Here is a 17,263-nt window from a genome sequence, read left to right as displayed (position 1 = left end):
CACAGAACAGTTAAATCTCTGGGTCATAGACGCAGTAACAAAAGGTTCAATAACAGCACATGTGTAGCCTCACAGTTATACAGATCTACATGTAGTCCTTACAGCAGAGTAAAAAACTACCCTGAAAGATCACAGCCCTCTTCGGCCATTATGCTATCTACCCAATTAGAGAAGAATGAACATTAGTGACAAAAACCATCGGAGCTTCAAGATAGATGACCCCTGATAAGTTTTTCACCGTTGGAATTTAGAAGTTCACTAAATTCTATCATACATCAGATCCAGTGTCTGCCAGGCTTGGGCGAAAGATCTAATACTTTGGGCCTTGAAATGCTGGAGAGATTACGGTAGCAATTCCATTTGTGATGGGCTCCCTTCCCATCGCAGTACAAAAGCGCAAAAAACAAGATGAGTTGGCAATTCAATAGCGCTGTGATACCGTCTGCCAAACAGTGAAACCGTCTACTTCAGTGAGATTAGTGAAAATCTGAAGCACGCAATTTCAATATGCGAAACTGCTGAAAGTAGTGCATGACTTTTTGTATCTTGATCCAACAGAAAAGCGACATCAGATCTCCCTGTAATTCTTCTTGAGTGAAAAGACAATTTCTTTTCTGAGAATTCCCAATGACGTCTCGGCCAATTCGAGTTAACGCAAAGTAAACAAATTTTGCACAAGCTGCGCATCATTTTTTCCACTAGACATGTGCGCAGAATACAACTTAAAGTCCATTTGCCTGCACGCTTCTAACAAGGTTATGTAATGACTTATTAACATCCTCCAAAATGAAACTGCAAAAAGACTGGAAGAATTTTACTTCAAAATTTAGTTCCAAACATTACACATGATTTACAAATTGCCATTAATCAGTATACTAAACTTATTTGTTTAATTTTAGACACACTGAACATATTAAAATGAAGAATATCATTTGAAAATTAAGATTTTAAGTTCACTTAAAAACACATCAACTGAATGTTCTATGACAAAAACGTATGCATTACTGAGTAAATCGCACATACATGAACACTGTAGAACAGAAGAGGCCCTAAGAGACAGAGACAGAGAGCCTACTCCATGTTTTCCCCATCCATATAACTAAAGTGAAAGGTTATGTTTGACAATAACTGGCATGTCAGGCTGGTCCCACATCAGACAACAGATTGTGAGTTATGATGACAAGCCCTGCAGCTATTTCCTGTCCTACATCAGGAGCAGAGATGGGACATTCCCATGCTGCATACAGCACAAACCTGTACAAACAGCCTGGCTATAAGCTAGTTAACTATCTGGACACATACATGTACAAAGCCTGGCAGGCAATGACTGGCACACACAACACTCCAGAACTCCTTTTCATGAAACATCTTAAATCCGCATTCACATCCTTAGCTTTTTGTCAGTAAACTAAGCTCAGTTTAAACTTAACTCATACAGTTCAATATGGTAACCAATAGAAATTAATTATACTGTAGTCACAAACTGATGTTCAGAATTGTTAAATCAATGAACATACAGCAAATAATTGCAAGATGTGTCTATTTCACTACGTACTTATATAGTTAGAAGCTTAGTCAAGAGTAAAGGTCATGCTTAAACAGAAACATCATGTTACAAATGCCTGACAAAAAGTGCTGGTCTTCAAAAGTTTTGTACATACACTGTACATGCAGTACCTGAAAGGGTCTGACATTCCTGACTGAATCCAGGGTAGAGTAGCAAATTGTCACTGCTGTTGTTTCTCTGATGTGATGCACCCTAATCTACTACAGACCCCTCCAAAAGCTCCCACTTTGCTAACATCAACAAATACAACAGCCGAGAAAACAAAGCTGTGAAGGAAAATCTGGATTCCCGGTGGTCAGGTTACCCAGGAGCCTCCCTGATGTCCTCAGGGGAGAGTTTGGGAGGGGATGGGGCCTACCTTGGCAGCCAACAGGTCCAGACCAGCTAGTAGAAGCACCACTTCCTGGCAAAGCAGCAAAGAAAGTGGTCTGTACCATGGTGTTTAGAGAGACACATAAGGAGATGTTTAACCAAACACAGGTAAACACTGATGTTAGGCACTCTCATCCATAGGTTCACCCAAAGGCCAGTACTGCCCAGGGCTTCCCTGTGGAATGATGGCAATCCCAGAAGTGTACCTAAACAGGTGATTGGTTTCGCGTTCAAATGACTCGCTACAAGCCTCTGACATTAACACCTGGGTAGACTTCTTTTTCCAAAACACATGTAAACCATCGCATAAAACTGAATATATTTATTTGATCTATGCAGTATGTACCAGTATATATACATGTCATGTACAGGTATGGCACATTAATTTACAATGTTCATGTAGGAATTAATTACAAACACCTGTAAAACTTATCTATAGAATATGTGATTAAACTGAAGAGAAACTGCATAGCCAAAGACTAAATGGAGTGAATGCCACAATGTATTGCTTCAGCATAAGAGGAACAGTTTACCTGTAGTAGATGTACCTTCATGATAATACTCAAACTTCATGTACCAACACTCTATTACTACTGCGAACCAATCTGTCTAATGTTTGTGTTTGTAATTTCCTTCTAAGGCATGTGATATAGATTAACAGCTATTCTGTTACAAGGATAAGCAATCCAAATATTAAAACACGTGGAGGCTGGATTTGAATAATCCCACATTTTAGGAACTCTCATTTAGAGTAATTCCAGTTAACCTAGGCATGAAATATACTGCATTAAGCAACTGTTTTTGAATCCCCAGTTGATACTGCAGTAAACAGCAAGTGCCTGAAACCATCATATATACATGTATGGGCAGAAATGACATGTTATATTGTTTGCTTGCATATTACAAAGACATCAAGAATTATTCATTTAGTACTTGCTGAGGGCAAACATGAAAGTACATGAATGTATATTTGCTCCTGCCCTAAGTAAATCCTCCACAGAGTAGGAGAGGGTTATTAGGCGGGTTGGTAGGGGGGTATTATTACATGTATGTCAACACTATAACTGTGCAGGACAAGATACACACATCAGCAGATTTTTGGTCATTAGGGCAATTCTGTTTGCCCTGGCACAACATGGAAAACCTTTGAACAGATATTCCTTCAAAACCTCTGTGGACCTGACTGGCTGATTAGTAATTCAGAATCAAGCAGCAGGTTGCTCTAAATCTAAATTAATTCAACAGATGTTAGTCATGTACCTGAATGTTCTGTACAGGTTCTGCTCTTGTACATACAAGACTTTGATGGAAAATACCAAGTCTGAAGTAATTATCCATATGTAAGTTTGCAAAAGCTGTCTTATTATTTGAAAGCCAAATCCAGGCAATACACATGCACTATGCATGTACCTGTGGCAAACCTGGTCTCCAAACAACTGATGCATCAAATCTATTACAGTAAACATATCCCTCTTTGTAAAACAAAGAGATAAATGGTGTAGAAACAAGTCATACACAGTATCTACTTGTATGGTCTACATTAATTATGTATTCACTAAGGTACACTTGAAAGATGAATCACCTGTGATATATAACTTCTGGTTAGGAACATATAGTGAACATGCCCACACACAAGCTAGAATACAATGTAAAAACAAAGTTCTCTGTTACAACTGATGTCACCAGGTGCAAATTGGCTACAAAAATAACCTTCCCTTGTGCGCAGGCACAAGTACATGTAGCTCTGAACTTATTTCCTGTCATTTACACACATCTAGTGATATTACATTGCACAAGAGACCTTCTTCTGTGTCAGCTGAATTAACCTGTCCTTTGTTATTTGAGACTTACGCCTGAGGGGTTGTAAACTTTGTACAGCCTGTCACATCATTCACAGTAGTACTGTGACCGTACAAAAGACATAAACTTCTGGGTGTTCCATAGAAGGCTCATTTATAACAACAGCTCCTTAATGTCCTCTTCATCTGATCGATCTGGATTTGTTTTCTGTCTCCGGTCGTTTAAAAGATACATTACTTCAAAACACCTTCATGCAAATGACCTCTGTACATGTACATTGGCTCTGCCATGAAAAACCAAACCTTCTGCTACACAATACAGAGTACAAACCTTCTGCTAAGAGTACAAACCTTCTGCTACACAATACGGAGTACAAACCTTCTGCTACACAATATAGAGTACAAACCTTCTGCTACACAATACAGAGTACAAACCTTCTGCTACACAATATAGAGTACAAACCTTCTGCTACACAATATAGAGTAGGCATCTGTAAGTGTAACATTATTGTTCACACAAAAAGAGCACCTGAAATTGGTTTTCATGGATCTCAAATCAACTTGTGTTTAAGAGATCTTTTGAACTTGAGCATTAAAAGATTAAAGTTGTGCATATCTTGTGCATGCAGATATAGGTTTTGTATGGATGATATGGTGTATATGTATTCATTTATTTGTTCATTTGATCGGTGTCTTACACAGTTCTCAAGTATATTTCACTGATACGACAGCGGCCAGCATTATGGTGGAAGGCGTGTACGTATCAGTGGAAGTTGACTATAATTAAAGTTGTGTATCATCCACGTCACATGGTCCTAGTATTCATTTATTTGTTCATTTGATTGGTGTCTTACACCGTTCTCAAGTATATTTCACTGATATGACAGCGGCCAGCATTATGGTGGAAGGTGTGTACGTATCAATGGAAGTTGACTATAATTAAAGTTGTGTATCATCCATGTCACATGGTCCTAGTATTCATTTATTTGTTCATTTGACTGGTGTCTTACACCATCCTCAAGTATATTTCACTCATACGACGACGGCCAGCATTATGGTGGAAGGCGTGTACGTATCAATGGAAGTTGACTATAATTAAAGTTGTGTATCATCCATGTCACATGGTCCTAGTATTCATTTATTTGTTCATTTGACTGGTGTCTTACACCATCCTCAAGTATATTTCACTCATACGACGACGGCCAGCATTATGGTGGAAGGTGTGTACGTATCAATGGAAGTTGACTATAATTAAAGTTGTGTATCATCCACGTCACATGGTCCTAGTATTCATTTATTTGTTCATTTGATTGGTGTCTTACACCGTTCTCAAGTATATTTCACTGATACGACAGCGGCCAGCATTATGGTGGAAGGCGTGTACGTATCAGTGGAAATTGACTATAATTAAAGTTGTGTATCATCCATGTCACATGGTCCTAGTATTCATTTATTTGTTCATTTGATTGGTGTCTTACACCGTTCTCAAGTATATTTCACTGATACAACAGCAGCCAGCATTATGGTGGAAGGTGTGTACGTATCAATGGAAGTTGACTATAATTAAAGTTGTGTATCATCCATGTCACATGGTCCTAGTATTCATTTATTTGTTCATTTGACTGGTGTCTTACACCATCCTCAAGTATATTTCACTCATACGATGACGGCCAGCATTATGGTGGAAGGCGTGTACGTATCAATGGAAGTTGACTATAATTAAAGTTGTGTATCATCCACGTCACATGGTCCTAGTATTCATTTATTTGTTCATTTGATTGGTGTCTTACACCGTCCTCAAGTATATTTCACTCATACGACGGCGGCCAGCATTATGGTGGAAGGTGTGTATGTATCAATGGAAGTTGACTATAATTAAAGTTGTGTATCATCCATGTCACATGGTCCTAGTATTCATTTATTCATTTATTCCATTGTTTGCATTCTAAACCTGCAGCAAGTGTGATACATGTATTTTGGTCAAAGAACAATTATTTTGAAGTCAGTTCAGTTAATTTCAATAAAGCATCCATATCAGTGAGTCTTGTAGAGGTCATGTGTGGTTGTCATGATAGTGGTTTGTCATGATTTGTGCACCCTTGATACCATCAGGCTGTCATTGTCAGTGTAATTACAGAGGACAATAATTACATGTACACGCATGTAGCGCAGACACAAACCGTGTCCCATCCCATAATGATGGATCACGTATACGATGGCACAAGGACTGGCAAAGTACATGTGTATGGTTGACCTGAGATAGGATGATGGATAATTACGTGACAAGATTAGTCAGATGTAACAAGGGAGATAACCTAAGGGCATGTTAATCCTAGAAACAGACTGATCAATGACCTTCATTAAGGGAGACAACCCTCAGGCTGTTGGTTCAGGTCAACTCAGGTCAAAGCTTTGTGTAACAAACTATTTTTTTGAAACCCTGTACATGACACAAATGAAATTCCAAAAATCTGGATAGATATACTTCTGAGTAAGTTGCATATCTATTCCTACATTATATGTCAGTACTGCAGAAATGTCTCTGTATTTCAACAGAAAAACATGAGTAATCAAAGTAGCTGGCTACTCAGAGATAATGGCAAATGCTGGTAAACTGGCCTAATTAAGGCAGCAAGGCTGTAGATCCTATCAATAAAAGCCCATTTTAAATATACATATATACACTGTCTCATTTAGCACAAAAACTATCAGTCTACTATGATTTTTTTTACCAGTCTAACTTTCTTCCTGCTTCTTTTATAGTTATATCCTCACAGTTTTTAATAACGTGCCGAATGGCCAATATATACTATGATAATAATCATCTGTCTTCAGGTATCTTTACACAACTGAATATAACCTGTACAAAACACAACTGACAATGCCAACAAAACCTGCCAATAACAACGGTCACTGCCTGCAAGCTTTACTTATTTATAATCATAGCATGGAGCATGATGGCTGGGATACATGCTATTCCTGCAGTGCGGAACAAGTCATGCAGTGTGAAAGTCGGGGCCAATTTTCCTCATGATAACATCACTGTTATAAACATTCACATCACTCTTGTTCATGAACCAACCACTTTGTCCAATGCAATTTAGAAAATCTGTCTCCTGTTGTGTAGGGATGACAGGCCATACAATAGCTCGCAGCTTTATTTTACTCAAACTGACTGCTTTATCCACAGTATTATTACACAAATGGAGGAGCCAACACAGTGCCTTTACAAAGTTTGACAGGTCTATTTACAGAACACATGTGGACTGATTTCTAGACTCTGTGGCCTAATAACACACGATATATAGGAGCATGATAATGCACTGTATGTTCTCACATCAACAAGCATGCAATCAATCCACAATGCATGCGAGAGAACAAAATTAACTTTAATGGCCAGTCTTCTGAATTATTACAGAAATTTACAGATTTACAATTATTCAATACTGCGGTGAATCCCTTTTATTTTGGACATCAGAAAGATTGCCTGCAATCACACGCCTAGTAATAATCCTGCAGAGACCTTATGTTGTTCATGGATACCCAGTTCATGTCAATCCTAACAGCGCTAAACATATCTCTAATAAGTGCTAAGCCTGGGTCATGCTGCAGCCCTTGGGCAGGGCCAACAGTCTCTGATGAAAACCTAAAGATTGGCAGGTCTTACTTACCACCTTCTGGTCCAGACCATTAAACAAGTCACGTTCTCACCCTGCCCTGTCCCCCTGATAAACAGATGTGGGCTAGAGGTGTTATGACCACTGTGTGACTGCTGATAATACCCCTGCTAATCCGCTTGACCAAGAAAACCTGGGGTCAGCAAACAGTGAGCACAAAAACTCCTCATTCAGATCACATTTATACATGTACATGTGTGCACCAGCACCATGTTTGGCCACGTTTCCCCTCTGAAGCTGTGGCAGGTGACAAAAATACATGTACGCATGTAAAGACCACTGTGACTAGATGTGTATTTGAAGCCTATTCCTCTCATATAAGTTATAATATATATGTGATTTGGCAGATAATGTTACTAAACATACATGCATATGAATGCTACATTCACCAGTACAGTAACCTCCATCAATAGACAATTTGGCAAGTGATACAATTTTGATGATTTCGATAATTAATTACCACAATAATAGAAGGTTTAACTACTGTTCTTGAAGTTTTAAACACAATCACAAGTAAAAGTACATGCATCCCATATTCGGAATGACACAAATATAAGCAGCCATTAACATGTACAATTTGACAGCATTGGTTTTGCCACACATTATGGAATCACTATCCCATCGTTATCCCATCATTATCCCATCATTATCCCCTATTGGTGCTGTGAGCCAGTTTACACAGGTATGGCACTGAATGACATCGGATAGCTTTCTGCCCAGTAGCCAGCATCTGGAGACATATTTGTCTCGTACAAACAACTCCTGACTGAATAGTCTGTATATAAGCTGATTATCTATATCTGTCACGTCTATGACCACACCAAAAGGAATCTCTGGTGGTCAGTGGTCAGCTTAAGTAGGCATCACAATGCAGCTCTGTCCAGGACTGAACAGCCACACTATTAGCTCAGGTGAGAAAGGGGCAATGTAAATATACACTCGGGCACAGGTAGATCTGGTTGACTTATGTACAGTCAGAACCAGCTGAATGTAGGTGTTCTTCTCAAAGCACTTACTTAAGCAGCTTCAAACGCAAAGTTCAAAGCAATGATTTGCATTAGGTGCTCATGCCAAACAAACTGCAAGTGAAAACTTGACCAAGCAAACTTACATGTACAACATGTTAAGATGCAAACTGTTAAATTGCTCACGTTGTCAGCAGTTAAAGGTGAAAACACAACTGCTGCCTTTGTGCATGCCATCAGCAATTTTTGGTCAAAACACAATTAAATTAATCACATCTCTACCCTCATAACTGTCAACCTACATGTACATACATGTAACGTACATGTAGATCTATATAGCGTCAGAATACGCAAGCATGCAGATGTAATCAACCTGAAATGGGACCACCAGTGGCTCCAACCAACTGCACCATTGACAGGGCATCCAGTGATGCCAACCAACAGCAAAATCTACACCACAACCAACTGCACCATTGACAGGGCATCCAGTGATGCCAACCAACAGCAAAATCTACACCACAACCAACTGCACCATTGACAGGGCATCCAATGATGCCAACCAACAGCAAAATCTACACCACAACCAACTGCACCATTCACAGGGCATCCAGTGATGCCAACCAACAGCAAAATCTACACCACAACCAACTGCACCATTGACAGGGCATCCAGTGATGCCAACCAACAGCAAAATCTACACCACAACCAACTGCACCATTCACAGGGCATCCAGTGATGCCAACCAACAGCAAAATCTACGTCACAACCAACTGCACCATTCACAGGGCATCCAATGATGCCAACCAACAGCAAAATCTACACGACAACCAACTTCACCATTGACAGAGCACCCAGTGATGCCAACCAACAGCAAAATCTACACCACCAACCAACTGCACCATTCACAGGGCATCCAGTGATGCCCACCAAGGGCAAAATCTACACGACAACCAACTGCACCATTCACAGGGCAACCAGTAAACAACTACTATTTAATAGGGTAATATTTGGTGCCAACCCTCATGAACACAGCAACACAAACACATACATGTACACATGTGCATGTACACGTGTGCATTATTAGGTGGTTCTGCACTGCTTTAAGAATTGGGTCAGCAGAAAAATCATAAGGTTAAGTTTGCACATTTGTATATATGTAGGTTCTCATATTCCAGAAGCAGTTCCATGTGTTTAGCTCTCCAACATTATGCTACTGGAGATCACTTGAGACCAGAGTGATTAGAGGGGGCCTGGGAGCTGACCAGATGGCGTATCGGCAACATCCTCTACCATGTGGAAAAACAAACAGAGAGAAACATAATGTACACACATGGCTATAGGAGAAAATTCAGACTAAATCTCTGCTACTAAATCTCTTAGCTAGCCTGCACACCAAATGCTGTTATAGACATAATCAAGCACACTATTCAAATCCTATTGTAAACATGTTACCTGTGTGATGAGTAAGTGCATGTACAGTATACATTTGGGTATCACTTTGAAAGCCTTCAGTCAGACTCTTCAGAACCTCTGGCATTACAATGTATGACCTAGCATGCTAAACAGTGTTGACACCGTGGCAGTGACCAGCTACTATGCAAACTGTTAAAACTTCTGTGGAAAATGGAGCAGGTAATCGCAGATTTGACCAGTGCTCTGGGACAATGATTTAATTAATTTGCCCAGAACATTCCTTGCATCTTTGTCATCTCTGTAAACTGTTGCCTGCTTCTCTTTGCATGCATCCATCCTAATTTCTTATTTTACAGACTTTCTTATTTTTTTTTTATGGTATGTGTTGAATGTTGTTTTGGAAATTTCATAAATGGTGGCTGATATGTAAATGTCTGTTGCAGCACCGAGATCATAAATCATTGCCTGTGCACCAACTTTCCATGTGTATATATGTTACAGAACAAGGCAGTTCACACTGTATAGAAAAGACACCTCATGATACTGCAAGCATCATTTTGGACAGTCTTTCTGTATCTAGCCTGGCCTAGGTCAGCTAAGATCTCAGGGAAGCAGTGTGAGTAATCACTGAGTTCCTGTCCATCTGAGCATATCTGAGGGTATCTGGGGAGTCAGAGATTGAGATTGACCCTCTGATCTGTGTCAGGATTACACCTCGTCCCAGCGCTAATCTAAGACAAAGACAGAAGACAGAGGGTGCAGCGCTAATGCACTGGCACTAACTGACATATATAGACATGGGCAACTTCAGACACTGGCTTCTGAGGAACACTCGCCTACCACATATCATCTACAGGCAATAATGGTTGTGTCTGCGATAGGTCAAGATAAAGACAGCAAAACCATATTTGTGCATGTTGAACGGATTACATGAATCTATAAATGATGCTACTGCTATACATACAGTACATGTATTTTATGATAACAAATCCCAGCTGGTTATTCCACTTCTACACATGCACCATACAGTACATACAGTATCTGGTAAAGAAAGGTTTCACTATGACAATATTGAATAAAAAAAAGACCATTTTCTTAATACAATAAATTCAAATGAAAGAACTACCAATGTCCTATTATTACATGAACAATGTGGCAGAGAAATCTTGCTGGTCACCTAACTTCAAGACATTCTGAAACTCCCGCACAAAGACTCACTCCAATTTCCTACCTGAAACACATCTCTTTTTTTCACATTTTATAACATGCACCAATATGAGAAAAGAAGAATCTTTCCTTTACTGTCCATAGAAAGAAAATGTATATGTATACCATGATGTAAAGTTCACTGTATGTAACAGAAAAGTCTGAAATGAAGTACATGAACACATGAACATATATAAGGGTGAGAAGAAATCTCCATCATCTGACAGACCCACTGGGATGGACAGACATGACTTGGCTATCCTAGGCCTAAAGGGTACTGTTAACAACTATTGGCATCAAATATACGCCAGCTGAAAAAGTTCTCAGCAAAAACAGACCTCACATATCACTGTCAGGAATGGAATATTCAAAAGTATAGATTTATGCAAATCATACTTAACTCAGGAGAACACAGTCATGAATATTAGACGATAACGTCCAGTTTAGGACACGGCAAAGCTACCCTCGCGTAACAGAATAAGACACCATGCTTCATATCTAATCCAAGGGCAATCGTGTACAGGGTGGAACATGGGAGCTATAACACATATCTACAAACCTAAAGTATCAGCAGGCTTTACAGGCACATACAAACCTTGGTCCAAATGCAAAACACCAAGGGACAGTTATCAAAGTTGACAATTCAAACTGATGAAATATTCATGTTTGGTTCCTTTTATGGAATTCTTGAAAAGCTCTAAAATTGATGCCAGACACTTTGACCACTAAGGCCATTCACTTGCTACATAAAACTTTGGATATCACAAATTTTAATACTAAAAGTACATTTGCAGATCAAGTGTAAATACAAGACGTGTAAGTAATTCGTAGTAAATGCACATTTTGACGTGGATAAGCTTTCAAGTGCAAAACCGAACTGGGGCCATAAAGCTAATTGCAGAAGACGCCTTTTTCCTCTAAGATTAGAACTCTTTTTTTATCTGAACATGAGCCAGAAAGGATTTAGATGACATTAAGGCTGGAAATTCAAAAACTAATCTTAAAGTCCGTAAGCTTTGACCATAAAAAATCTCAAGTACGAGGATAGAAGGTGCTACGTTCAAGGAAGCTGTAATGTTAAAATGACTAAGATTAATGCTATTTCCTAAGGTGTCTCAGATTTGTTTCAGGGCCTGTCCCTTGGGAACACTGAACATCAATCAGGGAGAAGACTGACCAGGACATACGGCCATCCCTCCACATGAACCCACGCACAGTTCACCTGGCGTGGAATGGAGTTGATGGACTCGACAGTCAGCTAGGTGGCAGGCTCGGTACCAATCTTCCAGCTTATACAAGAACTGTCTAAAGACATTACCCCACGGGAAATCTAGCGTTGAACCTGCACTCCCTATTACAAGAATTTCTGCAATGTAATTATGCTCAGCTCTGCCTTATATTAAGCTTGATATTGCTGATTTGCAATCAATTCCACATCGTCCATAAACTGGTGACAGCAAATTCCTGCTTGTACTGCTAAAGAACTCATCCTCTGGCTTCAGAGACATGAAATATTGCACTACAGCAATGTAAAAAAAAAACTGTTTTCAGTCACAAGGTACAAATCTTAATTTGTAACTTACAAATTTTAAACTCAACCCATGCAACACACACAGCAGTATTTAACCAAATGGAATGTAAAATGGCAAAAGCATGAACATCTTGGGCAATTAACATGAACATGATAGATTTTTATGAATTTGATTCTCATTACGTGTACACTCATTAAAATTCTCAAACAAAGGTATGTACTTAAGTAGTGTTCAATTCATTTAAAAATCGAAAGACCTTTAAAACAATATACAACAGAAAGTCAGAAAAAAGAAAAAAATCCTGAACATTACAACTTAAATATGTAAAATTCTTAGAAATACTATCATTATGTATACATTTCAGCATGCAAACAAAACAGTGAACAACCAGTGTTGTCATGAAATATTGTCTGCATGGCACATTCTCCCATGCTGTACTTTTCAACATTAAACCAGTGAGATGCATTTCAGGTTTTTGTGCACTGGTCTTTTTCACTAATAACCATAAGGTGCAAATCAGTACTTGGTGCCGTTGCATTATGTGGTGTCATGCTCTAACCATTCCCACAGCGTAACTCCTTTCTCGCTTTATAGTGATACTGAACACATATATGATTACGACACTTTTGTGTAATAGACAATGTAGCAACACGTGTCAATCAATTCAGCCAGTTTATTTGCAATACAACAGGGAGTTTGATCAAGATAAGGATAAGCTGGTTTGGGGTACTTTTTTAAGAGATATACTGAGATGGGAAACAGTACATGTAGATACCAGAGGCTGATGCAGAGCAGAGTGTGAGGTTCAGCTTAATGGATACAGCACCGGTTATGGGCATGGAGGTTTGACAAACAGCTTGTCTGCAGATGTAGGAATCACACGGCACAGTTCAACGATGTAACACTTTGTCACAACAGAAACTGCTCAATTTCACATCATTATTACGCCTATCACAAATAGACAGTGTTAATTTATTTCCAAGTTACAAACACCATAATTGCTTCAATTTTGACTGCACAATTTCTACTTGCCAATACAGCAGGGTTCAGCATATTACTGACCCACAGTTGATCAATATAACCACGAGAAATATTTTAAGAACTTTTCAAATGAAGAGTAAAACTCCTAGTTGACATACATGAGTTTTCCTAATATGTCACTGTTAGTGTTGTTCATTCAATGGAATCTGCTCTTACAACGTAAAACATGGTTAAACGCTTAAGGTCTGATGGGAAGGAATTGTAACTCTGAAAACAAAGGTATAATTAGAAGATTATGATGTGATATGGCATGCTCATGGTGTCAAACTTGTGATGTCAGTTGTGTATCAACAGTGCAGCATAGACGCAAACAGAGCATTGAGGAGCCAGGATCATACAGATCTGTGAATGGCTGTTGCAAGCAGGTGCGGGACACATGGAGACATGGGTTGAAGCGCGCAACATTGCAACAAGACTGCAAACTCACTTCTTTCGTTGGGGAAGAACTTGCTGAGGAAATCGGCTCCTCTACGTGGAAGTGTGACGCCGGGCGCGTGCATTGAGGAAGAACTTGCATTCCTCTGATTAACTGTAAGCAATGAAAAGAACTTAAATTAATCATATCACTGATATTCCTGAACTGTGAAGTCTGTCAGGACACAATCCAAACATAAACTGTAACATAAATGTACATATATCTAAGAAGTGGCCACACGTTTTATATAGTGTTTGACTGTCATTGCGGAACAGTAGATACATGTAAGCAAAGTAGCTCTCAAGGAATTGATTTTGATGATATCTCAAGATTTTGACTTGACATGTATACAGTAGGCTCCCTGAAAAATACGATAAGCCTAGTAATAAACAAGTTGGTTATTTGTACTTTACTGGAAGCATACTATTTACATGTGTGTGTGTATATATATATACATACCTTAAACGTGCCTCGGTGGCTCAGTTGGTTAGCGCGCTAGCGCAGCGTAATGACTCAGGAGTCTCTCACCAATGCGGCCGCTGTGAGTTCAAGCCCAGCCCAGCTCTCCGGCCGTAAGTGGGAAGGTCTGCCAGCAACCTGCGGATAGTCGTGGGTTTCCATTGGGCTATGCTCGGTTTCCACCCACCATAATGTTGGCCGCCGTCGTATAAGTGAAATATTCTTGAGCACAGCGTAAAACACCAATCAAATAAATAAATAAATAAATACATAAACGTGCCTCATTTGGCACAATTCTCCTGAGGGTAAATTAATTAAAATCAAAATGAATTTCTTCAGAGTTACTTGCTTATTTATTATGCTAAGCTGTTTGATGTATCAACTAGAATGACAAATTCCCGTCAAATGCCACTGTTAAAGGTGGCTTACACAGTATACATATATATATATATAAATATATACATATATACAGTTTATATGTACACAAACACACGTGGACAGAAGGCTTTGTAAGGCAATATTTTGCAATACTCATTATCTGCTCTACAACAACATTATGTTGATGAATTCACAGCAACTGTTCTTCACACAAACCTGTCTACAGGTCTCTCGACAGCTAAATTTTTGCAGCCTAAAAAAGGGCTTTATGATGGAGTTCTACATGCACATCCAGCACAGCTGAGTTGTAAATTTGAAACAGTGGCAGAATTAAGTGTTCACACTGTGAAAAGGTGGTTTATTCAGTCTATGACAATACACAACGACCTTTGTAGTTTCCAGACAATAAGCGGTCAGCGGGTGTGACCAGACCTGAGGTGTTAGCCACGTGTGGAATCCTGCTGGTCAGCCTGATCACTGTCACATTTCTGACCACTGTCCACACCCTCTTCTCACTCTGCCTGTGATCACAGTTGTTCTCATTTATAACATTAAACAATCCACAGTACCTTACCTTAACACATATCTCTCACTGTTTCTGTTACATAAATGTACAGTACATCCATCAATGGGATTTACAAACTGTACTACACATGAAACTTAACACCAGTGTTAGGCAGATGATCTGACGGAAACCCACACATTACTGTACATGTATCAAACATCATAAAGTTACATGTACATCTACAGGCCATGAAAAATTCATAACAGAGATAGATGAAGCCAAACTTTCTGTAAAACATAAATCAACACACAAATTAATCCTTTAATGATTAATAAGAAAATTATTCCACATTTTATTTTATAACACATTTATCTCCATGTAAATGTACCCTTGTGCTTATTATAGGGTGTGTAACAATTTGATTTAGGAGTATTCAACCCCATGAAAATAGATCTAAAGAACAGTCCCATGTACAGGGATATCACTACACCCACAGCATACAATCAACATTCACATTTAGAGAAATTCCTGACTGAAAGTTAACCTTCTGAATTCAAAGCTCTTGTTTATCATTCCAATGAGAAATGCCTGAACTGGTAAAAATGACGAGTCAGAGTGCATGTGCACATGGACTTCCAAACAAGAGTTAATTAGAGACACAAAACCATACCGTTACTTCATTTCCTCGCTCAATCAGCTGTTGAGGGACTAAGCTGCTGCAACAAACAGCTAATTAACAGTCATGCAGGAATGATATTGCTCTATTGATGGAGGCACAAAACAGGATCTTAATGAACAGACGCTCAGAATTAATCGATACGGCAAATACAAAACTGATTTGGAAAACTGCAGACTGCCGACAAAAGTCATTTAAGGGGACGGTGAGAAATCTTAATGCTGAGTGCTGAAGTAAGACAGCGTTGTGAGGACACGGACTGAGGTCACACCATGGATTTCTGTGGGGTGTACGGGAATACTGGTCAGCATATCAATGTCAGAATTCACATCACCATGCGATCGTGTTATACACAGGAAGTTTATTACACAAGTGCTCATTAATTTTAATACTTGTATGCCAACTGGTACAACAAAAGTAGAGTATATAAAATCTAATGTAAGCATATATCCATGCATACTTCTGAGAAAATCTACATGTACAAATATTACATTCTGTGCACTTACATACCTGGATTTAGTCCATATTGCAAAATATTTTGGTGAACAAAAGAAGGTTGTGAAATAAATGTGTGAACAGAGAAACAACACTTTGCCTTTAGAAACATAAGCGAAAAAAGGGTGATACTACATTAACTCACGTTTTTCTCAAAAAAAAACATGACATTGCACAACCACCTCCCTCCTCCATAGTAAATATATAATATGTCTTGTACGTGATTCTGCGTCAGTTCCCCTGGAATTATTGCATCAATACATCATTGCCTATACATATATACATCAGATATCTGCAGAGTGCATAAACATTCATTATAAAACGCTACATGTCCACCATTCTGGCCAAAGCCAATTAGACGGAAAGGAGTTTTAATTCTTGCATATATGCACTCATCACAAAATGTCACCGAAATAGGGGAACTTGGACTTAATAATGAAATAATTAACATGTCACAACTGCTGAAGCAAGCCACAACACACAGACATGTACACTGTAGTAATATAATGTCTGTCCACCACATCAAAAACACTGGTGTATTATTTTAAGAGTAGCCAATCTAAGAACTCCGGTGAACAAGAAGGCTTGTACAAACTGGAGGCATGTGTTAACCAAACCCCTGAGGGCTGGTCATTGATCGGTCAATGCTGGCACGAGGAACAGCAGCCTTAAGGGCTCGACTGGATGGTCAATGTCAAATGAAGGCTCATTTCTCCTGACTCGCATCTTCAGTGACCTAAAGACTTCCAGCTTAGCAAAATTG

At 39.1% G+C, this 17,263-nt stretch overlaps 1 protein-coding gene across 2 annotated transcripts in view; it reads right to left on the bottom strand.

Annotated features, from left to right (window-relative positions):
• The window catches only part of LOC135471962 (adhesion G protein-coupled receptor L2-like), a 97,267-nt gene that overhangs the window by 32,576 nt on the left and 47,428 nt on the right, over positions 1-17,263 (bottom strand). For both annotated transcript variants that reach the window (XM_064751426.1, XM_064751427.1), the window contains exon 3: positions 14,000-14,101. In XM_064751426.1, the coding sequence (XP_064607496.1) occupies positions 14,000-14,101 (102 nt within the window). The remainder of the gene's footprint in view (positions 1-13,999; positions 14,102-17,263) is intronic.

Source organism: Liolophura sinensis, chromosome 7 (genome assembly GCF_032854445.1).
Source record: "Liolophura sinensis isolate JHLJ2023 chromosome 7, CUHK_Ljap_v2, whole genome shotgun sequence".
NCBI classification, from domain to species: domain Eukaryota; kingdom Metazoa; phylum Mollusca; class Polyplacophora; order Chitonida; family Chitonidae; genus Liolophura; species Liolophura sinensis.
Note: the sequence above shows the minus strand (reverse complement) of the source record. Positions and strands in the feature narration are given on the sequence as shown.